The sequence below is a fragment of the Macaca nemestrina genome, chromosome 15 (assembly GCF_043159975.1).
Source record: "Macaca nemestrina isolate mMacNem1 chromosome 15, mMacNem.hap1, whole genome shotgun sequence".
NCBI lineage: Eukaryota > Metazoa > Chordata > Mammalia > Primates > Cercopithecidae > Macaca > Macaca nemestrina.
The window spans coordinates 18,949,195-18,972,549 of NC_092139.1; the positions used below are offsets into that span (position 1 = coordinate 18,949,195).

The following is a 23,355-nucleotide window of genomic DNA, read 5'->3' on the forward strand; positions in this document are numbered from 1 at the left end:
AAAAATATAAAAATTAGCCAGGTGTGGTGGCACACGGCTGTAGTCCCAGCTACTTGGGAGGCTGAGGCAGGAGAATCCCTTGAACCCAGGAGGCAGAGGTTGCAGTGAGCCAAGATTGCACCACTGCACGGCAGCCTGGTGACAGAGCAAGACCCTGTCTCCAAAAAATAATTAATTAATTAATTAATTAAATAAAAAAGGAAATGGAACTATTTTTGTGAATCTGTGGGTTATATCAGCAAAAAAAAAAAAAAAAAAGACACAATGGGGAAAGTCCTAGGCAAATCAGGACGAGTTAGTCATCCTTCCTAGATGAGTGCTTGGTGCAAAATACATGCTCAGCAGACATGATTATTGCTTCCCCTTTCTTTCATCCATTTGGTAACAAACAGGTGGCAAGCACCCACTCTGTGCCCTGTCCTAGGGTCCAGGAACCCTGTAAGCAATAGGTGGAGGTGAGGGTCGGGGCAGGGGTGCTGTTCAAAGCACTTTGCTCCAAAGGTTCATTAAAAAATCCACCAATGGATTATCTGAGATCAGGAGTTGGAGATCAACCTGACCAATATGGTGAAACCTCATCTCTTCTAAAAATACAAAAATTAGGCGGGAATGGTGGTGGGCACCTATAGTCCCAGCTACTCAGGAGGCTGAGACAAGAGAATTGCTTGGACCCAGGAGGTGGAGGTTGCAGTGAGCCGAGATCATGCCACTGCACTCCAGCCTGGGCGGCAGAGTGAGACTCCACCTCAAAAAAAAAAAAAAAAAAAAAAAATCCACCAGCCATAAGAAATGGCAGACCTCCCTCTGGAGTGATTTCAGCCGGTGTGGTATGTTCCTGGGCTGACAGCACTTGCCTAGACTTGCTTTTCCAAGTGGGAAAGGTCTCTGGGACCTTAAGGTCCCCAGATGGTGACACAGAGACAGGTAGGGGGGCCCATAGCAAAGCCAGGCAAGGAGGTCCTGAGATGATTGTGGGTGGCAGGGAAGGAAAAAATATTCCTTGACTTTGTGCCTGGACCTGGTTGCAATAAAGGCTCAAGAGGTAGTTCCTATCATCGTGCACATTTCGCTGAAGGAAGAAACTGAGGGTCAGTGACCCAAGTGAAGTGACTTGCCCAAGATCCTGCAGGAAGACATGGGTAATTGTAATTTGAACCGAGGTCCCAGCAAAGCGGGATTGTTGGGGCTGAATGGGAGGGCTCCTGCACTTCCTTCCCTCTCCCTGGGCTTGGGTCCCCCACTTGTCCAGACAGCGGCCGGACTTGTCACGGGGCTCTGTACAGCCTTTTCCACTCTCCTGGCTGCCAGCGTCCCGCCCCGTCCCCTCCCAGCCCCCAAGGGAGGAGGGGAGAGCTGCAGAGAGGAGGAGGAGGGGTCGGGGAGGCCCGGCTTTATAAAGGCGGCTGGAACAGCCCTGCCCGCCAGACCCCGTCGCCCGGATACCTTGAGCTGCCCGCCACCCCACGTGACCGCGCCGTCCCCCAGCTCCACCGCTGAGTGAGTTGGGGCGCGTCCCCATCCCGTCCACAGTCCCTCGCCGAGCCGCGTGGTGCACTGAAGCCGGGGTGGGGAGGAGAGCCGATGAAAGAGAACGCTAACATGGGGGGCTCCAGGCAGACTCTCTAACGGGAGAGATTTAGGACCTGAGGGAGCCGGGAGACCCGGGAGCCCACGGTCTGGTCGGCCACCTCGTCTCCTCCCCGGGCGCGAGGCCTAGGAGACCGCAAGCCACCCTCCAGGAATGCGCGTGCAGTCGTTGCCGTGGCAACGTGCAAGCCTGCGCGAGCCCACCGCTAAAGGAAAGGGGAGGTTGTTGGGGGTGTGGGGACTGGTCCCCTGGAGGTCCAAACTCATCACGCGGCGGTAGCACGAGGGAACTGGGGACGTCCCCTCCCCCGTGTCCCAAATCCTCTGGGAGCCAGAACGCAAGTCGCATTGCCTCTCTGAGCCTCAGTTTCCACATCTGCCAAATGGAGGCAAGATTATTGGTTCCAAGTTCCCCGAAGAGTTATCTGGAGGGCCACGATCCAGGCTAGTCCCCACTTATGGCTGGACGTCCAAGGAATGGGTTTAAGCGGCTCAGATAACTCCTGCGACCCCACCCCACCCCCAGGCCCGCTCGCCATGGCCCTCTTCGGGGCTCTCTTCCTGGCGCTGCTGGCAGGCGCTCACGCAGAGTTCCCAGGCTGCAAGATCCGCGTCACCTCCAAGGCGCTGGAGCTGGGTAAGGCGCAGGGGCAGACAGGGACGGACGGGAGCGGACGGGGTTGGGGTCGCCCCAGTGGGCACGGGAGCTAAGGGTTTCGCTGCTGCCTCAGTGAAGCAAGAGGGACTGCGCTTTCTGGAACAAGAGCTGGAGACCATCACCATTCCGGACCTGCGGGGCAAAGAAGGCCACTTCTACTACAACATCTCTGAGTAAGTGGGGGGCGGGGCCTCGCGATCCGGGGCGGGGCCTCGGCGGTGGAGGCGGGGCCCAAGAAATCTCGGGGTCTCGGGAGACTGGAGGCTGAGTGGGAGGGGGCGTGGCCAAATCGATGAGGCACGACTTAAGAAACCGGATGGGGCCGAAAAGATAAAGGCCAAGCCAGCCATCATAGGCGGGACCGGGCAGATGGGCGTGGCTTTGAAAACGTCGAGGGGGCCAGGAAGGAAGCAGGACCGGTAGATGTGAGGCGTGGCCGAAGAGCACCAGAAAGGTGGAGTCAAGGAACTTGCCAATAGATGAGAGTGGAGTCTTGGGCACCGGGTGGAGATAATGGGAGGGGTGGGGGAACTGAAGACTCTAAGTATGGTTTAGGATGAGGGAGGGGGAATAAGGGAATTGAGATATGAGGGCGGAGCTTAGGTGATGGAGGCAAAGTGAATGGACTCTATTAAAAGACCGGGTGAGGGAACCCCAGGGTGTGGGAGGGGAGGGGGTGCAAGCAAACAAGACTTTTTTTTTTTTTTTTTCTGAGAGGGAGTCTTGCTCTGTTGCCCAGGCTGGAGTGCAGTGGCGCGATCTTGGCTCACTGCGACTTCCGCATCCCCAGCTCAAGTGATTCTCCTGCCTTGGCCTCCTGAGTAGCTATGACTACAGGCGCGTGCCACCACGCTCTGCTAAGTTTTGTATTTTTAGTAAAGACAGGGGTTTCACTATGTTGGCTAGACTTTCGAACTCCTGACCTCACGTGATTTGCCCGCCTCGGCCTCCCAAAGTGCTGGGATTACAGGCATGAGCCACCACGCCCGGCAAACAAACAAACAAGACTTCTAAGTGATGGGGTGAAGCTCCCTTTTAACACCTGCATCAGGAAGACCTCATCTCTCAGCCACCCAAGTCTAAGTTGGGTACTTGAGGGACAATGGAAGAATTCATTCTACCCACTCCCGCTTCCCCAGACCTGGACTTGAAAGGGGAGCAGACAAATTTCCTGTGGTTGGGGGGAGTTCCCTCTTCTTGGCCCTGGATCTGACCCTGAGGCCTCCCGTAGGGTGAAGGTCACAGAGCTGCAGCTGACATCTTCCGAGCTCGATTTCCAGCCACAGCAGGAGCTGATGCTACAAATCACCAACGCCTCCTTGGGGCTGCGCTTCCGGAGACAGCTGCTCTACTGGTTCTTGTAAGGACCCAGCACCCTCAGGGGAGTGGAGAGTTGGTAGGGAGGGCTGGAAGTGCTGTGGGGCTGTGGGCAGCCCCCTTAGCCTTCCTGAGTTTAGTTTCTTCATCTGTATAATGGGGACAAGCATACCCATTTCATAAGAGTTGATAGGAGGGTTTGGTAGGATGTGTGGAAGGAAGTGAAACCTTATTAGGAGGTATCATGATGCAAGGGGCACTGAAGACTCAACTGAGCTCCTACCTGGAGTGAATATTAACCCCCTTGGCAGCTATGATGGTGGCTACATCAACGCCTCAGCTGAGGGTGTGTCCATCCGCACTGGTCTGGAGCTCTCCCGGGATCCTGCTGGACGGATGAAAGTGTCCAATGTCTCCTGCCAGGCCTCTGTCTCCAGAATGCACGCGGCCTTCGGGGGAACCTTCAAGTAAGCCCCAGCTCCAACCCCAGCTTACCCCCTTTTTTTTTTTTTTTTTTTTTTTTGAGACGGAGTCTCGCTCTGTCGCCCAGGCTGGAGTGCAGTGGCCGGATCTCAGCTCACTGCAAGCTCCGCCTCCCGGGTTCATGCCATTCTCCTGCCTCAGTCTCCCGAGTAGCTGGGACTACAGGCGCCCGCCACCTCGCCCGGCTAGTTTTTTGTATTTTTTAGTAGAGATGGGGTTTCACCGTGTTAGCCAGGATGGTCTCGATCTCCTGACCTCGTGATCCGCCCGTCTCGGCCTCCCAAAGTGCTGGGATTACAGGCTTGAGCCACCGCGCCTGGCCAGCTTACCCCTTTTGAGCCCCACAGCTCATCTGCCTAGCACAATGCAAAGTGCACAGGCTTGGGAATCAGACCAACTGTGTCCAAAGCTCAGCTCTGTCACTTCCTGGCTGTGTGAACTTGGCCACATCGCTGAAGCTCGGTGCCTCAATATCCTCATTGGTAACATGGGGATAATGATAAAGCCTATTTTATAAGGTCATTGCCAGGATTATTTGTGTTGGTATATGTAAAAATATTTAGAACAAGGCTGGGTGCGGTGGCTCACGCCTGTAATCCCAGCAATTTGGGAGGTCAAGGTTGGCGAGTCATGAGGTCAACAGATCGAGGCCATCCTGGCCAACATGGTGAAACCCTGTCTCTACTAAAAATACAAAAATTAGCTGAGTGTGGTGGCACATGCCTGTAGTCCCAGCTGCATGGGAGGCTGAGGTAGGAGAATCACTTGAATCCGGGAGGCGGAGGTTGCAGTGAGCCGAGATTGTGCTACTGCACTCTGGCCTGGCGACAGAGCAAGACTCCATCTCAAAAAAAAAAAAAAAATTTTTTAGAACAGCACCTGGCATATGATAAATGCATATTTAAGTGCTGGCCACTTAGATAAGAGTAATTGTGAGGACTAATATGCACAGCTGGCCATGTACTGGATTCTCAATAATTGGTGTCTAAATAATAATAACAAAAATAATACTTTTTTTTTTTTTGAGATGGAGTCTTGTTCTGTCACCAGGCTAGAGTGCAGTGGCACAATCTTGGCTCACTGCAACCTCCGCCTCCCGGGTTCAAGTGATTCTCCTGCCTAAGCCTCCCAAGTAGCTGGGACTACAGGCATGCGCCACCATGCCCAGCTACTTTTTCTGTATTTTTAGTAGAGACAGGGTTTTGCCATATTGGCCAAATTGGTCTCAAACTCCTGACCTCAGGTGGTCCGCCTGCCTCGGCCTACCAAAGTGCTGGGATTACAGGTGTGAGCCACTGTGCCTGGCCTATTTTTTTATTTTTGCCACTGAGAAGGGGATACTGTTCTTGTTCTGGAAGACAGTTGGGAAAAGAAGATGATGGATTATTGCCTGGTGTTGGTATACTGTCAGTATTATTTATTCATCAAAGTGTATGCCAGGCCCTGAGGATGCAGGAAGAAGCTCAGAGCCTATCTGGAATAAAAAGCATTTGTTATCAGGGCCTGGAGAGAAGGACTAAGAAAGTGCTTTGGGGATTCAGAGGAGAGGAATCTGGGAAGACTGCCTGGAAGAGGAAGCATCTGAGCTCAGATGGGGAAATACAGGGTAGGAACGCAGAGGGTGGAAGGGTTGTAAGCGGATCAGTAAGCGGATGGATGTGGGGATGCTCAGAGCGGGTTTGAGGCAATGTGGGTGGATTCATTTGGCTGATGGGACCAGCGGGAGGTCTTGAGAATTATGCTGGAGAGGGAATTTGGGCCTGGTTCTTGGAAAACCTATGTGGAGGACCTGTTATTCAGGCTGATGCTGAGGAATCCCACTGCCACTATTTCCCTGGTCTCTGATTTCTCCTGGACCTGGACTGGGGTGGAGGCAGGTTCTGGGCTCACCCGGCCTCTCCTTTCCTCACAGGAAGGTGTATGATTTTCTCTCCACGTTCATCACCTCAGGGATGCGCTTCCTCCTCAACCAGCAGGTGTGGGCAGTGACAGGTCGCAGGGTGGCAAGGGTGGGCCTGGTCTCACTTTGAGAAGGCCCTGACTCTGGCTCCCACCTCGCAGATCTGCCCCGTACTCTACCACGCAGGGACGGTCCTGCTCAACGCCCTCCTGGACACCGTGCCTGGTGAGTTGGTTGGGGGTGAGGCCAGGTGTGCAGCTGTCATGCAGCACCTCAGAGCAGGCCCCTTCCAAGCCCTGCTGTCAAACAGTCCTGGGTTCAAATGTGGCCCCTGGAGCTGACTTGCTGTGTGATTTTGGGTAAAGTGCTCATTTCTCTCTGGGCAAAGTGCTTGTTTCCTCACTTGCCTGGCAGCGCTTCCTCCTGGAGTTACTGTGAGGATTATCTGAGAGAATAGTTGTCAAGGTCCTCATTATGTGTGTGCTAATCACTGGTGTCCCATTTGTCTTCATCACCTAGCACCTAATAGGTGCTCAATTAACATGAATACATTAATTCCCTTTTTCCCTTTTTTTTTTTTTTTTTTTTTGAGATGGAGTCACTCTGTTGCCAGGCTGGAGTCCAGTGGCGCGATCTCAACTCACTGCAGTCTCCACCTCCCGGGTTCAAGCGATTCCCCTGCCTTGGCATCCCGAGTAGCTGGGACTACAGGCGTGCACCACCATGCCCGACTAAGTTTTTGTATTTTAGTAGAGACAGGCTTTCACCACGTTGGCCGGGATGGTCTCAATCTCCTGATCTCGTGATCCGCCCACCTTGGCCTCCCAAAGTGCTGGGATTACAGGCATGAGCCACTGTGCCTGGCCATGAATTCCCTTTTTCTAAGCCATGACCTCTGTCTACTGTGGGGCAAAGTTATTGTCCCATCACACCCAACACACAGGCAGGGGAAGAGAAGGAGGAGGTAGGAGAAACCAAGGGAAAGGAACCCCATGCCATCTTTTTTTTCTTTCTTTTTTTTTTTTTTTTGAGATGGAGTCTCACTCTGTCACCCAGGCTGGAGTACAGTGGTGCAATCCTGGCTCCCTACCACCTCCACCTCCCAGATTCAAGCGATTCTCCTGCCTCAGCCTCCCGAGTAGCTGGGATTACAGGCGCCCACCACCACGCCCAGCTAATTTTTGTATTTTTAGTAGAGACGGGTTTTCACCATGGTGGACCAGGCTGGTCTCGAATGCCTGACCTCAGGTGATCTGCCTGCCTTGGCCTCCCTAAGTGCTGGGATTACAGGTGTGAGCCACTGTGCGCGGCGCCCCCATGCCATCTTTTTAGTGATTTGATGAAACCTCTGTGGTAGTAGTAATAATAATAACTAACATTAATGGGCACTTACTACACAGCAGGACCTAAGTGCTTTCCACATAAAACTAATTTGACCCTCCTGACAACCCTGCGAGGGATGTATCCTCATTTTATGGGTGGGACTCTGAGCCTGGAGAGGTTAAGCACCTTGTCCCACATCACACAGCTGTGAGTGACTTGAGCCTCTTCCTGCAGTGCGCAGTTCTGTGGATGAGCTTGTTGGCATTGACTATTCCCTCATGAAGGATCCTGTGGCTTCCACCAGCAACCTGGACATGGACTTCCGGGTGAGCTGCTCGGGCTGGTGTATGACCTCTGACCTCCTAACAGGACCGCTTTCTCCGCTAAGTTGTGAGATTTTACTTCCTAAAGCACAGCTCTGATGAGGCCACTCTCATTGCTGAGAATGCTATGGCTCCCTATTACTACAGAATTAGGTTCAGCCTCCTGGGTCTGGTATTTGAGCCCTGTTAATCTTACCTGGCCCCACCTTTTATATCTCATCCTGTTTCTTTGCAGCTGCTCTTTCCCAAATTGGACCCTCGCTTCCCAGCTCAGGGCCTTTGCTCATGCACGGTCTTTCCCCAACTCCCCTGAAGGAGCTGGACACAAATTTCTACACAAATCATCTCATTTCATTCTCTCACAACCCTGTGAGTCAGGTACTAACATCATCCTCATTTTAGGAATGTGGAGACTTACTTATAGAGGTGACATCACTTGCCCAAGGCCACATAGCTAGTGTGTAGCCACTACCTTTGGTCTCCCAGAGTAGTATAGCAGTTTCAGAGTGCAGACTTGGGAGCTAGAATCAGTCGGGTGCAGTGGCTCATGCCTGTAATCCCAATACTTTGGGAGACCTAGGCCAGAGGATCGCTTGAGCCCAGGAGTTTGAGACCGGCTGGGGCATCATAGTGAGACCTCCTTCTCTACAAAAAGAAAAAGAATGCCTGAAGTTCAAATCCTAGCTCTGCCACTGACTAGCTGCATGGCCCTAAGCATAACTTTTCAGTTGGCCAGTTTCCTAACACGTAAATGGAAATAATCTAGTAAGAAAGCACACATAGTTAATGCAGAGTAAAGGAGTTGATCTATGTGAAGAGCTTACAGTACTTGGCACAGAAGCATGAGTATGCACACTATATGTAAATAGTAGCTGTTGTTACTGCCTCTGGCTTTCAAGACCCACTCAGATGCCACCTCTTCCATGAAACCTTTCCTGACCCTCCCTCTTCCAGTGTGACAGGCTCGCCCCCTGATAGCAGGTGTCCTCCTTTCAATGCCTTTTAAGAGATGTGCTTGTGAGTGCCCCAAGAACAGCAGCTGGGTTCCCACTGTCTCCCCACAGTGCCTAGCACAGGGCTGGGAGACACCTGCTGTCAGTCCAGGTGCCAGGCCAGTCTGCCTTGACCCTGACTGTGAATGCCCCACCCCAGGGGGCCTTCTTCCCCCTGACCGAGAGGAACTGGAGCCTCCCCAACCGGGCGGTGGAGCCCCAGCTGCAGGAGGAGGAGCGGATGGTGTATGTGGCCTTCTCTGAGTTCTTCTTCGACTCTGCCATGGAGAGCTACTTCCGGGCGGGGGCCCTGCAACTGTCGCTGGTGGGGGACAAGGTATGCCAGGGCCTGTGTGTGGGATGGGCAAAAGAGGGTCTGTGACAGAGCTCACTCCCTCACTCCTGATTCCCCTGTTCAGGTGCCCCATGACCTGGACATACTGCTGAGGGCCACCTACTTTGGGAGCATTGTCCTGCTGGTGAGTGCTGGCGGGGGACAGGGATAGGGCCACCTGCACACCAGTGAGACCAGGGAGGGGTACAGGCGGGGCCCCCAGTGGCAGCCACTCAGACAGGGCTCTGGCCTCTTGTCTTTGGCCAATCGCCCTCGCCTTGTCATGGCTGTTCCGTCTGTGAAGGAGGCTTCCCCTTCCTGCTCCTTCCTGCCCTATCTCCTTCGCAGAGCTGCTGTGAGGATTAGCGAGAACCCACGCTTTGCAAGTGTGAGGGCTTTAATAATAATTAACATATACCATTGTTTATTTGTGTATTGGGGAGGAGAGTGTTACACATTTTATTTATTTATTTTTTTGAGACAGTGTCTCACTTTGTCATCCAAGTTGGAATGCAGTGGCACAATCTAGGCTCACTGCAACCTCTGCCTCCCAGGGCTCAAGCTGTTCTCCTGCTTCAGCCTCTTGACTAGCTGGAATTACAGGCTTGTGCTACCACGCCCCACTAATTTTTAAAATTTTGTTGAGACAGGGTTTCATCATGTTGCTCAGGCTGGTCTTGAACTCCTGGGCTCAAGTGGTCACCCATCTTGGCCTCCCAAAGTGCTGGGATTACAGGTGTGAGCCACTGCGCCCAGCAAAATTACAAATTTTAGAAGAAATAATTCAGTCATTATCATCATCAAATTCATGGCTAAGAAATTAAGGGCAGGGTCTCTATTGTCAGACTGCCTGGGCTTCAAGCCTAGTTCTGAAACTGAATGACTGCATAACCTCTACAAGTTACTTAACCTCTCTGTGCCTCAATTTTCCCATCTCAAAAATGGGGATATGGCTGGGCATGATGGCTTATGCCTATACTCTGAGCACTTTGAGAGGTCAAGGTAGGAAAATTGCTTGAGCCCAGGAGTTTGAGACCAGCCTGGGCAACTACTGAGACCCTGTCTCTATTGAAAAATAAATTTTTAGTCAGATCTTTTTTTTTGGGGTCGGGGGACAGAGTCTCACTCTGTAACCCAGGCTGGAATGCAGTGGCACAATCTTGGCTCACTGCAACCTCTGCCTCCTGGGTTCAAGCAATTCTCTGCCATGAGACCCAGCCTGAAAAATAAATTTGTGAAAAATAAATTTGTAAAAAATAAACAACAACAACAAAATTGGCAGTAATATCTGCCTCACGTGGTTATTATGAGTTGTTTTTTTTTTTTTGTGAAATGGAGTCTTTCTCTGTCACCCAGGCTGGAGTGCAATGGCGTGATCTCGGCTTCCTGCAAGCTCCACCTCCCGGGTTCACGCCTCAGCCTCCCCAGTAGCTGGGACTACAGGTGCCCGCCACCATGCCTGGCTAATTTTTTGTATTTTTAGTAGAGACGGGGTTTCACCGTGGTCTTGATCTCCTGACATTGTGATCTGCCCGCCTCGGCCTCCCAAAGTGCTGGTATTACAGGCGTGAGCCACCGTGCCCGGTCCTTGTGAGGTTTAAAGGAGCCAACACATATACAGTGTTTAGAATCATGTTTGGTGAAGATTAGGCAAGTTGCATCTTATAGTATTCCTTCACTGCCTATAGAAGAAAGCATAGCAGTTTAGAGAAAGAAGATATGGCCAGGCATGGTGGCTCACGCCTGTAATCCCAACACTCTGGGAGGCTGAAGCCGGCAGATCGCTTGAGCCCAGGAGTTTGAGACCAGCATGGGCAACATGGCCAAACCCCATCTCTACAAAAAAACAAAAGCAAAAACAAAAACCAAATACAAATACAAAAATAAGCCTGGCATGGTGGCATGAACCTGTGGTCTCAGCTGTTCAGGAGGCTGATGTGGCAGGATCACTTGAGCTGAGGAGGTTGAGGCTGCAGTGAGCCATGATCATGGCACTGCACTCCAGCCTGGGCGACAGAGACTCTGTCTCAAAAAAAAAAAAAAAAAGGCTGGGCGCGGTGGCTCAAGCCTGTAATCCCAGCACTTTGGGAGGCCGAGACGGGTGGATCACGAGGTCAGGAGATCGAGACCATGCTGGCTAACACGGTGAAACCCCGTCTCTACTAAAAAATACAAAAAACTAGCCGGGCGAGGTGGCGGGCGCCTGTAGTCCCAGCTACTCGGGAGGCTGAGGCAGGAGAATGGCGTAAACCCGGGAGGCGGAGCTTGCAGTGAGCTGAGATCCGGTCACTGCACTCCAGCCTGGGCGGCAGAGCCAGACTCTGTCTCAAAAAAAAAAAAAAAAAAAAAAAAAAAAAGGAGAGAGAAAGCAAAAATATGGCAAGTGGTCTGGGCATGGTGGCTCATGCCTGTAATCCCAACACTTTGGGAGGCCGAAGTGGGCGAATCACCTGAAGTCAGGAGTTCGAGACCAGCCTGGCCAACGTGGTGAAACCCCGTTTCTGCTAAAAATACAAAACTTAGCTGGGCATGGCGGCAGGCGCCTGTAATCCCAGCTACTTGGGAGACTGAGGTGGGAGAATCGCCTGAACCTGGGAGACAGAGTTGCAGTGAGCCGATATCGTGCCACTGCACTCCAGCCTGGGCAACACAGTGAGACTCCGTATCCAAAACAGAAGACATGGCAAGGGGCAGAGATACTAATGCAAAAAGGACATCCACGAAGAGTCTGGATTGGTGATGGGCCTGAATATTGAGATGTATTTAGGAAGCAGAAAGAGAAGAATACATTGCTGTTTCTTTGTGTGGCAATGGCATGAAGGCTAGATGCAGATTTGAGGGTTTTGGAAGCCAGAGCTGTCTCTGTATTTGCAATATGAGAGTCCCCAGAGGCAGAAGCTGCACCTGCCTTCGTCCTCTTCTTCCCTGGGGGCTCCACAGGAAACAGCAGGGACTTGACCCGCCCCTGCTGCTCATCCCCCAGAGCCCAGCAGTGATTGACTCCCCACTGAAGCTGGAGCTGCGGGTCCTAGCCCCACCACGCTGCACCATCAAGCCCTCTGGCACCACCGTCTCTGTCACTGCTAGCGTCACCATCGCCCTGGTCCCACCCGACAAGCCTGAGGTCCAGCTGTCCAGCATGACTATGGTATGGGTCCTGGAGTGGGGGCTGCTAGCTGGGGGTCAGGGAAAAATTGACTGTGGGTTACTGACCTTCTGGGTAACATCCTCCTCCCCATGTTCCTGCAGGACGCCCGTCTCAGCGCCAAGATGGCTCTCCGGGGGAAGGCCCTGCGCACACAGCTGGACCTGCGCAGGTATGCAGGCGCACCTCCCTGCACCTCAGTGTCTTGAGGACAATCACACCTGTCCACAGGGATGTTGAGTTAAAATTCGTTCATACCTATAAGTCACTGAGAGCTGGGGTCTATCTTTGTTAATGCATGCTAAAGTGCTTTGGTAAAATCTAACTCCTCTGCATTCTCACATGTCCCAGAGGCAGGCAGGGCAGGTATTATGAGAGATGAACAAATGGGTCCAGCAATGTTAAATAACATGCCCACAGTCACACAGCAAAGATCAGAACACGAGTTTTGACAAAAACCTCAGCACAACACGGCTTTGTGACCTTGAGGCCATTTTATCTTTCTTTTTGAAAAATGTTATTTTATTTTATTGTTTTTTTTTTGAGGAGTTTCGCTCTTGTTGCCCAGGCTGGAGTGCAATAGCGTGATCTTGGCTCACTGCAACCTCTGCCTCCCAGGTTTAGGCAATTCTCCTGCCTCCGCTTCCTGAGTAGCTGGGATTACAAGTGTGCGCCACCACGCCCGGCTAATTTTTGCATTTTTAGTAGAGATGGGGTTTCATCATGTTGGTCAGGCTGGTCTCGAACTTCTGACCTTAGGTGATTCACCTGCCCCGGCCTCCGAAAGTGCTGGGATTATAGGTATGAGCCACTGCGCTCGGCCTTATTTTATTTTTATTGTATTTATTTATTTTTGAGACGGAGTCTCACTCTGTTGCCCAGGCTGGAGTGCAGTGTTGCAATAATAGCTGACTGCAGCCTTGACCTCCTGGGTTCAAGTAATCCTCCAGCCTCAGCCTCCCGAGTAACTGGGACTACATGCATGCACCACCATGGCTGACTATTTTATTTTTTGTAGAGACAGGGTCTCACTTTGTTGCCCAGGCTGGTCTCCAATTCTTGGGGCTCAAGTGATTGTCCCACCTCAGCCTCCCAAAGTGCTGGGATTATAGCCATGAGCCACCGCACCCAGCCCATTTTGTCTTTCTAGGCCTCATTTTCTCCATGTGTTTAATACAGGTAAAAGTAGCATCTGCCTTTTAGGGCTATGCTGTCCAATATGGTAGATACTAACCACATGTGACTATTTACATTTAAATTAATTATAATTAAAGTTTTTCAGTTGTACTAAGCCACATTTCATTAGCCACATGTGGCTAGTGACTACCACAGTGGACAATGCAGATACAAAACATTTTATAGAAAATCTGACTGGACAGTGCTGTTCTAAGGTTAAAGGAGATAATGTAGGTTAGGACCCTAGATTTTAGAGGCAAGTTCTGACACTTCCCAGCTGTGTGACTTCAGGCAAATTATGTAACCTTGTGGGGCCTCATTTTCCTCATCTATAAAGTACAAATCGTAATAGTGCCCACTCCTTAGGCTTGTTATGAGGACTGAACCAGTTGGTACTGTATTTTAAAACAGTTTACGAATATTACCTTTTTTTTTTCTTTTTTTTTGAGACAGAGTCTCGCTCTGTCGCCCAGGCTGGAGTGCAGTGGTGCAATCTCGGCTCACTACAAGCTCCGCCTCCCGGGTTCACGCCATTCTCCTGCCTCAGCCTCCCGAGTAGCTGGGACTACAGGCGCCCACCACCACACCCGGCTAATTTTTGTTGTATTTTTTAGTAGAGACAGGGTTTCACTATGTTAGCCAGGATGGTCTTGATCTCCTGACCTTGTGATCCACCCGCCTCGGCCTCCCAAAATGCTGGGATTACAGGCACGAGCGACCGCGCCCAACCTACTAATATTAACTTTTTAAACATGTTGGCTGAGTGCAGTGGCTCACACCTGTGATCTCAACACTTTGGGAGACCAAGGCAGGTAGATCACTTGAGGCCAGGAGTTCGATACCAGCCGGAGCTACAAAGTGAGATCCCGTCTCCACAAAAAAATTTACAAGTTAGCCAGTCATGGTGATGCACGCCTGCGGTCCCAGCTACTTGGGAGCCTGAGGTGGGAGGCTGACTTGAGCCCTGGAGGTCAAAGCCACTGCGAGTTAAATTGCACCACTGCCCTCCAGCCTGGGCAACACAGTGAGACGCTGTCTCAAAAATAAATAAAAAGAAAAAAAGAAAATAAATACGCTTAGTGTCTGACAGGAACTAAGCAATGTGAGTTTTGTTACATAAAATAAATAACACCTGCAAAGCTACCAGCAGAAGTCTGGCACATTAGAAGTGCTCAATAAATAAAAAGTAGCAGCCTTGGAGAAAAGGAAACCCAAGTGGCAGCCATAACTGGCCCGAGGATACTTGGAAAGTTGTAGCACCTGGAAAGGTGCCTACGTGGGGCATCTGAGCCTGCAACTCAGGCACCTCTGGCAGGTAGGCCTGGGTGGTCTGAGGAAGGGGAGCTTCCAGGCTTCCTGCCCACAGGGCTTCTTTCTCTCCCGCAGGTTCCGAATCTATTCCAACCATTCTGCACTGGAGTCGCTGGCTGTGAGTGGGGAAGGGTGGGTAGGCTGGGCTGGGTTCGTGAGATCCTGACCCTCACCATTCCCTCCTCATATAACTGCTCACCCATGGGCAACTAAACCCACCCCTGACTGGCTGCCCTGTTTCCCCCCTTGCCCCCCCAGCTGATCCCCTTACAGGCCCCTCTGAAGACCATGCTGCAGATCGGGGTGATGCCCATGCTCAACGGTAAGGCTGGGGTGTGAGGACGGAGGAAGAAAGGAGGGGTGAACTGGGCGGGCCCAGACTGAGCGGGGTGCTCCCACCCACAGAGCGGACCTGGCGTGGGGTGCAGATCCCACTACCTGAGGGCATCAACTTTGTGCGTGAAGTGGTGACGAACCATGCGGTGAGTAGGGGCAGGATGGGGAAGGAGGGCAGGGCCTTCCCCTCTCTCTATAGTTCCCCAGTGCCCTCCACTACCTGACCCCAGCTCCCCCATTACCAGCCGTCCCCTCCCGTTTTAATCTTAGACTCCTAAAAGCCTTTGCACACACGGTGACTCCTCCTTGGAGCACTCTTCTCCCATCCCAATACCTACTAACCGTTCAGGTCTTAGCTCAGAGGTCACCTTCTCCAAGAAGCCCTCCTTGACACCCATAGTCTACACTCCTACAACCTCATTTTAGCACCTTGACATGGAATTATCCATTAGATTGAGTCCCTGAAAGACAAAGACTCTGTCTCTTGATCTCTAAACGCTGGCCTCAGTAACTGAATGAATAAATGAGGCTCCCCTGTCCCCCACACAGGGCTTCCTCACCATCGGGGCTGATCTCCACTTTGCCAAAGGGCTGCGAGAGGTGATTGAGAAGAACCGGCCTGCCGACATCGGGGCGTCCACTGCCCCCACACCCTCCACAGCAGCTGTGTGAGCCCCCAACCCCCACGCTGGCAGCTGTCATTCAGGACTCCAACTCCTCTCAGCCCCTCTTTTCCCACATTCATAGCCTGTAGTGCCCCCTCTAACCCCCAGTGCCACAGAGAAGACGGGGTTTGAAGCTGTACCCAATTTAATTCCATAATCAGTCAATCCATCAATTACAGTCCGTCCACCACCTCCCTGTGGGCTGTCCTGAGCTCTGTTGGGTTCCTGGGATGGGATCAGTGCATCGTAAAGGGCATTCTTTAAGCAGAGAGGGGGCCAGGCCACCCCATTCAGGAACTGTTATGGGAATAAAGTGCTCACTTGCCCCCAGGCTGTCTGTGGGAGACCCTGGCCCAGTCTGGGATGCACAGGGCTGTGGGAAGGGGGCAGTCCTGAAGGCAGAACCTGGCCTGTAGGGGCACTTTGCTTAGAAGAAGACTCTCCTAGCAGGAGTGGCTGGGAGGGGCTGCATCAGGCTGTGGAGCTGGTTGCTGTGGTCCTCAGTATGGCTGCTTGTTCAGGAAGCGGGAGAACATGGTGAAGGCAGCGAGGGGCTTGTCGGTGGGAACCATGTGGCCGGCGCCCTGAGGAGCAATGTTTGTGAGCTCCCGACCCCCACCATTCCCTCCTCCCCATATAACTGCTCACCCGTGGGGAATTCCTTCATCCCAAGCCCTTTATTCTTCCCAGAACCTTCCCCACTCCTCTCTAAAAAAGCTTGCCCATACAGGGGCCAGATGGTGACCCATGACCCAGCCTAAAAGGCAGCCAGAGGGAAAGGACGGGTGGGTCCTGCTCCTTCGCCTCCGGCCCAGTTATCCCTCAGCAGGCCCAGTCCCTACCTTGATCGTGAGAAAGGCGATGTGGGAGAACTCCTTCACGAAACCGGCAATCTGCTCCCCGCTGTCCCCATACTTCACTAACCAGGGCCGGCGCTGCACCTCCATCTGCCCCATCAGGAAAGACATCAGCCTACAGCAGCTGCATCCTTGCTCACAGCTACCAGCAAGACCTTAGGGCTGGGAATTCCTCCACACTTGCCCTCTGTGGACCAGAGCCAGGTAGCCAGCCAGCCACTCCCAGGCATACCCGCCCCTGATCCTCCACAGCAGCCCCTATCCAGGGCCAGGAATCTCTGTCTTACCTTCTGGTTGAGGGAATCCACAAACCACTCATCCCCCATGAAATTGCAGGCCATGTCTACATCTCCATTATATAACAGGATCTGGTATTTCTAAAGCAGGACGGGGTGAAAATGAGTGGTGTGGAACAAGCCCAGGCTTTAGCTCTTCCCTAGTTCAAGGCCTACCCCTCAGGGAATTCAAGGGGCCGAGCCAGATAGCATGAACCAGGGAATTCTCATGTTTTCTGATGACTTACTGCATGTCCAGTATTCTACTAAATGTTTTACCTATGAGGTAGATACCATTATCCCCATTTTACAGATGGGGAACCTGAGGCTCATATTTAAGAAATTTGCCCAAGATTATGTGTCTAGTACAGGGACTTGCACCCAGGCCATGTGACTCCAGAGCCCATGCTATGAACCACTGTGCTGGACAGAACCCGGTCCTAACCTGGCTCTGCCAGTGCCTCCTATATCACCTTGGACAAGGTCTCCTCCCACCCTGGACCTCAGCTAGCCCATTTTTGGCATGAATGAAGCTCTTCTCACCCTTAAGGCTCCTTGGCTGATCCAGACCACTTGGCCTCCTATAGCAGTGCAGCATGGGTGGGGACAAACCCAGGTTCAAATTCTGACCCCACCAGTCACAGTACCCTGGGCTTCACCTTTTGGAGTTTCAGCTTCCCTTGTCCTGACAGGAAGTCTAAAGGGTCCCCAGCTTGCTGTGCTACTCTGGGGTCCTAAGGCTGCTGGTGGATCCAGCTGTGCTGTCCCCACTCACCTGTGAACTAAGCAGCTTCAGATACTGGGAGTTCATGCTTCGGTAGAGACGGCGGTACTGTAAGTTTACCAGAAAGCTGCCGGGAACATACGCGCAGGCCCCAGGAAGACCAGGTAGGGGCGAAAAGTAGTCAACAGATCAGACCTTCTCTCCTATCTCCAAGCTCCAACCCAGAAAGCAGACAGCTGGGTTCCACTCCTCTTTTTGGGGGGCCACCTCTCTAGGACTGACCTGGATGATGGGCTGGGATTCAGAGAGCCTCAACTCATCCCCATTTAGAAATGTACAGGGATGCCAGGTGCGGTGGCTCACACCTGTAATCCCAGCACTTTGGGAGACCGAGGTGAGTGGATCACGAGGCCAGGAGTTCGAGACCAGCCTGACCAACATGGTGAAAACCCATCTCTACTAAAAAAAAATACAAAAATTAGCCAGGCATGGTGGTGCATGCCTGTAATCCCAGCTACTCAGAAGGCTGAGGCAGGGAGGCGGGAGGCAGAGGTTGCAGTGAGCAAGATTGCACCACTGCACTCCAGCCTGGGCAACAGAGTAAGTTACTCCATCTCAAAAAAAAAAAAAACAAAAAAAAAAAAAACCAAAAAAACACCTACAGGGACACGTTTTGGTTGTTACAGGGACTGGGATGCATCTGGCATTTAGTGTCTAGGGGCCAGCAGGTGTGAGAGTCACAACATAAAACAAGGTAGAGTGTGAGCACTGACCAATCAAAATGGACCTGAGCAGCCCCAGATGGGCCCAGTGTCACCCTTTTACTTGCGGTGGTGGGGGGCTCACAGGAGATTGGACATGGAAGTAATAGTTTGTTGTTGTTGTTGTTTGAGATGGAGTTTCACTCTTGTTGCCCAGGCTGGAGTGCAGTAGCATGATCTTGGCTCACTGCGACCTCCACCTCCCGGGTTCAAGTCATTCTCCTCCCTCAGCCCCCTGAATAGCTAGGATTACAGGCACCCACCACCACACCTGACTAATTGTGTATTTTTAGTAGAGATGGGGTTTTACCATGTTGGCCAGGCTGGTCTCGAACTCCTAACCTCAGGTGATCCGCCCACCTCAGCCTCCCAGAGTGCTGGGATAACAGGCATGAGCCACTGCGCCAGGTCAGAAGTAATAGTTATTAACCAATGTGGTGGCTGGGTGGGTAATCTCAGCACTTTGGGAGGCCAAGGAGGGAGGATTGCTTGAGACCAAGAGTTCAAGACCAACCTGGACGACATAGTGAGACCCTGTCTCTACAAAAAATTTTTTAAAAACTTAGCCCAGAATGGTGGCATGTGCCTGTAGACCCAGCTACTCAGGAGACTAAGGTCGGAGGATCGCTTGAGCTAGGAGGTTGAGGCTGTAGTGAACTGTGAAACAACAACCAATGTGACTACGTAATGAATTGGGGCTGGGCGGGGTGGCTCAAGCCTGTAATGCCAGTACTTTGGGAGGCTGAGGTGGGTGGATCACTTGAGCCCCAGAGTCGAAACCAGCCTGGGCAATATGGTAAAACACCATCTCTACAAAAAAATACAAACATAAGCCGGGGGTGGTGGTGTGCGTCTGTAGTCCCAGCTACTGGGGAGGTGGGAGGATTGCTTGAGCCCACGAGTTCGAGGCTGCAGTGAGCTGTGATCACGCCACTGCACTCCAGCCTAGGTGACAGAGTGAGTGAGACCTTGTCTCAAACAAAAACATTTAACATTTAAAAAAGAAAAAAGAATTGGCTGTCAATCCACTGAGGGGTCAGGGATGGATGTTAAACATCCTGTACAGCTCATCTCATCAAGAAACCCTACACAGAAGATCCCTGGGAACCTGCTGGTGCCCACAAGCCCCAGCTACCCACCACCCCCAGTCACAGGTGGCCACAGAGCCTCACTTGCACATGTCCCATTGCGGCAGCTGTTCCGGGATGTGGAGGGCCTTCCGCACGTACGGGTTGTTGAGGTAGGTGGAAGCAGCTGTCGTGTTGGTGCAGGGGGGGTCCATGTGCACTTTGTCCCCTGAGCGCAGCAATGCCTGGAGGGCACACACAGAGGGTCAGGGCCTCTGCTTCCCTGCCCCTGCCCCCGTCCCCACCTCACCAGGAGGAAGCCCACGCCCTTGCACACCTGATGCCACGTCCGCTTGAGTGGCAGGCGAGTGAAGATGTTGCCCAAATCCTGGACCACAACAGTGTCCTTCTCATACCTGCATGTGAGGTGGGGGGATGGGTGGAGCCTCCAGATGGGGCTGGGGTTGGCCCCAGGGGCACCCAGCAGCACCTACCTAAAATGGCTGGGCACCCCTCCAGCACAAGGGGCATAGAGGTTGTAGATGTTGAGGCCAGAGTTGCCCACGATGCGGGCCACTTCCTGAAGCTGCAATGATACACCGAGCCACCATGCTTTACAGATCCCTAGCCTCTCCACAACCCCACCAAGTTGTCCCAAGATTTATTGCTCTTGAATTTCACCTCTTCACCCACTTTTTCACAGGTAGGGAAACTGAGGCTCAGTGGCAGGAATCTTCCCAGCCCTAGGTCCAAATCCTAGCATCACTGCCTCCCAACACTGACTTCAGACAGTGATTTCAAAATTCATGGCTCTCAGGTTTCCTTATCTGGAAAATGTGGGTAGTACGATCTCATTTGAGGGGGAATCTTGAAGCTTAAGTAATCTACATAGACACAGTTCAGCACAGTGCCCGCCACACTGCAGGTGTTTGATAAATGTGAAGAAGTCCTTTCTCCCTCACACAGGTTATGGGATTTGCCGCCATAGGAGGTGGTGGTGGGAATACACACTTAGACACATGTCCCAGAGAACACTATTGCTTAAAGGTGCAAGAAGGCAATGAGGGATGGAGAACAAGGAGTCCCCAAGGAGGGAATGTGGTCCCATTCTTGGGATTAGGGATGGGAGGGCTGATGCAGAGTGACGGCAGAACCTCACATTGGTCACGCATTCCGGGTCTTTGTTGTCATAGAAGTTACACTTGTTTTGAGAGCAGCAGTGGGTCTGGAGAGAAGACCAAAGCCTGTAGGAGATGAGAGTGAAAAGTGCATCAGCCTCTGGTGGGAAGAGGAGGGCAGAGGAGGCGAGCATACCCCCACCTCCCACCAACCTCCCTGACTCTAGGAGACTAGGAAAGGTATCACAGGGTATGGTCTGCACGTCACCTAAGCTAGCTCCCAAAGAGGTGCCCCAGGGTCATACAGACAGGCCTCCTTAGTTCCTTTAAAATCTGATCTCTGGCTGGGCGCCGTGGCTCACGCCTGTAATCCCAGCACTTTGGGAAGCCAAGGCGGGCAGATCATTTGAGGCCAGGAGTTCGCGTCTAGCCTGGCCAACAGCAAAATGCCATCTCTACTAAAAATACAAAAAAATTAAGCAGGTGTGGTGGTACGTGCCTGTAGTCCCAGCTGCTTGGGATGCTGAGGCACAAGAATTGCTTGAACCTGGGAGGTGGAGGTTACAGTGAGCTAAGATCGCGCCACTGCACTCTAGCCTGGATGACAAAGTGAGACTCTGTCTCAAAAAAAAAAAAAGAAAAAAAAGAAAAATCTGATCTCTATTCTTTGGCCTTTCAGCACTGTGTTCTTTCTGCAACCCACCTGCTGCTCATAAACCTGGGCTGGGCCTGTCATATCATGTGCCTGGAGGACAGACTCGAGATCATGTGACCCTAGAGATTGCCCAATTGCCCTATCCCATACCTGTTCCCCAGAAGGCCATGGTAGTAGGCAAAGTAGACCAGGGAGTTGTCATTCTGCTCATAGGAGGAGAGTCCATTGCCCACAGCCAGCCCCTGTGAAACACCCAGGGCGCTCAGCTCATGTGGAGGGCGAAGAGGAGGAGCCTCCCTCACCCTAACACCCAGACCTTCAGCAATCCGGAAGCTGAAACCCAGGGTGGTTTATGGGGGCAGTTGGGTGTGGAAAGTCACTCAATGCAAAGCACAGAGCTGGCAGCCTGACAGATGAGTTTCCTGTTGTGGGAGGCACACTAGACAGAGCTAGGGCAGCTGGTGGTGGGGAGGGTATGCAGGGAGCTGGGTTGGATGGGGCTGTTGACCAGTCTGACCTTGCTAACTGCAAGGCCACAGCCTCAAGGTGCCTCCCTTCCCTCCTGCAGCTGCCCTGCACCTGAAGGTTCATGCTGGGGTCCTGCATGACCAGCACGGCCAGGGTGGGGATGTAGATGCCAGCATAGCTCTCCCCGGTCAGGAAAAGTTTGTTGTTCTTATACTCCGGAAAGAGGTGGAAGAAATCTTGAAGGGCCTCAAAATTGCTCTGGGCGACCTGGGGATGGGGGAGCAAGACAGAGGGAATCAGGAAGCTTTGGTATTTGAACTGGAAAGAACTTCAGAGATAATGACATCAACCCACCCTGTCTGTGTAAGAGGAAGTGACTGGCCACCATACCACAAGCATATGACAGAGTGAAAAGTGGACTCCAAGGCCATGCTCTCTCTCCCAGCATCATGCCATGGATGGAGGACTGGGGAGCCTGGGGCAGATGGGCAGGCACCAGACTCACCTCAGTGTCATTAGTTGCATAAAACTTGTCATCAGAGTAGGAGAAGCCCACCCCAGCTGGGGACTCCAGGTATAACACATTAGCAATCTAGAAGGGAGGGAAAAATTAGTCAACTGCCACTCCATCCAAGTGCCCAGACACCCCCACAGGACCCACAGCTCCAGCTATACCAGATTCCAAGAATAGGGGTTGTACTCCAGGGTGACACCATCTGGCTGGACCTGAGGAGGAAAGAGATGGCTGAGTAAGTCCCAAGGGCCAGCTGGGTGGAAGGAAAGGGCCACCGTGAGAGGCACTTTACGTGTGGGCAAAACCCCTGAGAGGTACAAGCAGCAAAGCCAATGGCATAGAGGAAAATCCCAAGACTTAGAAGGAAGGAAACTTTCTGGTAAATCACAAAGTCCGCTTCTCCCTTTCCCCAGCCTTTTGCTTTAGGAACTGTGCTTTACCCCTGCTGTCCACTCACCAGGAAGGGGCCATGCTCTGTGAGGAGCCCATCTAGGGAGCTGCAGCCGGGACCCCCATTGAGCCAAAGCACCACAGGGCTGTTCTCGGGATCCTTCTGGGACTCCACAAACCTGGGAAGGGGTGTCAGGGCAGTGTTGGTGCAGTTGCAGGGGTCCTTTCCAGCCCTCCCGGCTCCCAGGCGTCCTCAGGGGTCTGCAGAACTACCCCCCACCCCTCATCCGTCATCTCTCCTCCCAGTCCCGCCCGGGAGGCAGGGCGGCAGACCAGTAGTGGAGGTGCTTGGAGCCGGAGCCTTTGAGGTAGCCGGAGTACTGGCGGAAGGACGGCTGCTTGGCCAGCCCGGGGAGGCGCTGGATCTCGTCCTGGTCCGGGGCTGCCTCGCCTCGGGGCGCCCAGGACACTAGCAGCAGCAGCAGGAACAGCAGCGGCGGCGCGGCTCGGATCATCTACGGGAGGCAGAAGAGGGGCTGTTGCCTCGCTCCTCAGCGCTTCCGTGAAGCAGCACCCGGGGAGGAGCTGGCGGCGCCTCCGCGAGGGAAGCCCCGGCCCCAGCGCCAGCTCCCACCCTCAAGCTTCCTCTACCGCGCACCGATCCCGGGCTCGGGGATCCCCTCCAGCCTCCGGTGCCAGCTCACCTCTGCTCCCCCGTGTCCTTGCTCTCCAGGAGGCGCCCGGGGACTGGAAGTCATGTGTACTCCGAGTCACGTGAACTCCGGCGCCACGTGACAGTCTTCCTCCCGCCCCTTCTTTGGTCCCTACCGGCCTGGGGGGCGGTGGCGGTCAATGCCGGGTCAAGGTCCGCGGGCCTCGCGGATCGTAGCCCGGGCGCACGCGATCAGATGATCCGGGTGTGGATGGCCAAGTTCTAGGAGGGATGGCTGAGCAAGCGGCGCTAGGACCCCTGGGC

At 52.9% G+C, this 23,355-nt stretch overlaps 2 protein-coding genes and 1 long non-coding RNA gene across 5 annotated transcripts in view; 1 reads left to right on the plus strand and 2 right to left on the minus strand.

Moving 5' to 3' along the window:
* LOC139358445 (uncharacterized) overlaps positions 1–14,777 on the minus strand; it is a 27,925-nt gene extending 13,148 nt beyond the window's left edge. For both annotated transcript variants that reach the window (XR_011613292.1, XR_011613291.1), the window contains exon 1: positions 12,131–14,777. This is a non-coding gene — a long non-coding RNA (uncharacterized lncRNA). The remainder of the gene's footprint in view (positions 1–12,130) is intronic.
* Positions 1,350–15,742, plus strand: PLT (phospholipid transfer protein). Of its 2 annotated transcripts, XM_011766901.3 has the most exons (16): positions 1,350–1,497; positions 2,114–2,224; positions 2,319–2,418; positions 3,477–3,605; positions 3,874–4,029; positions 5,958–6,021; positions 6,107–6,170; positions 7,503–7,594; positions 8,744–8,920; positions 9,003–9,062; positions 11,901–12,065; positions 12,167–12,234; positions 14,625–14,667; positions 14,808–14,871; positions 14,955–15,031; positions 15,435–15,742. In XM_011766901.3, the coding sequence occupies exons 2-16, from the start codon at positions 2,125–2,127 to the stop codon at positions 15,555–15,557; spliced, it is 1,482 nt and encodes a 493-aa protein (XP_011765203.1). In that variant the 5' UTR covers positions 1,350–1,497; positions 2,114–2,124; the 3' UTR covers positions 15,558–15,742. The 2 variants fall into 2 exon arrangements, with proteins under 2 accessions (XP_011765203.1, XP_011765204.1); XM_011766902.3 differs by lacking the exons at positions 1,350–1,497; positions 2,114–2,224; positions 2,319–2,418 and adding an exon at positions 2,536–2,699.
* Positions 15,678–23,224, minus strand: LOC105496462 (cathepsin A). Its single transcript, XM_011766903.3, has 15 exons — positions 23,084–23,224; positions 22,713–22,894; positions 22,447–22,558; positions 22,151–22,201; positions 21,981–22,067; positions 21,587–21,742; positions 21,158–21,249; positions 20,394–20,478; positions 19,729–19,820; positions 19,572–19,650; positions 19,340–19,479; positions 17,458–17,533; positions 16,695–16,784; positions 16,393–16,497; positions 15,678–16,134 (listed from the first exon to the last, which is right to left on the minus strand). Exons 1-15 carry the CDS (start codon positions 23,135–23,137, stop codon positions 16,051–16,053), a joined length of 1,485 nt encoding a protein of 494 aa, XP_011765205.2. The 5' UTR covers positions 23,138–23,224; the 3' UTR covers positions 15,678–16,050.
* Positions 23,225–23,355: the final 131 nt, after the last annotated feature.

Bases quoted from the DNA above. Each gene is read 5' to 3' on its own strand.
- PLT (XM_011766901.3), top strand. From the start codon at position 2,125: ATGGCCCTCTTCGGGGCTCTCTTCCTGGCGCTGCTGGCAGGCGCTCAC. The intron at 9,063-11,900 runs GTGAGTGCTGGC...CTCATCCCCCAG, and splicing joins TTGGGAGCATTGTCCTGCTG to AGCCCAGCAGTGATTGACTC. The intron at 12,066-12,166 runs GTATGGGTCCTG...ATGTTCCTGCAG, and splicing joins AGCTGTCCAGCATGACTATG to GACGCCCGTCTCAGCGCCAA.
- LOC105496462 (XM_011766903.3), bottom strand. From the start codon at position 23,137: ATGACTTCCAGTCCCCGGGCGCCTCCTGGAGAGCAAGGACACGGGGGA. The intron at 22,068-22,150 runs GTATAGCTGGAG...CCTCCCTTCTAG, and splicing joins ACCCCTATTCTTGGAATCTG to ATTGCTAATGTGTTATACCT. The intron at 16,785-17,457 runs GTGAGTGGGGAC...GTCCTGCTTTAG, and splicing joins TGAAGCTGCTTAGTTCACAG to AAATACCAGATCCTGTTATA.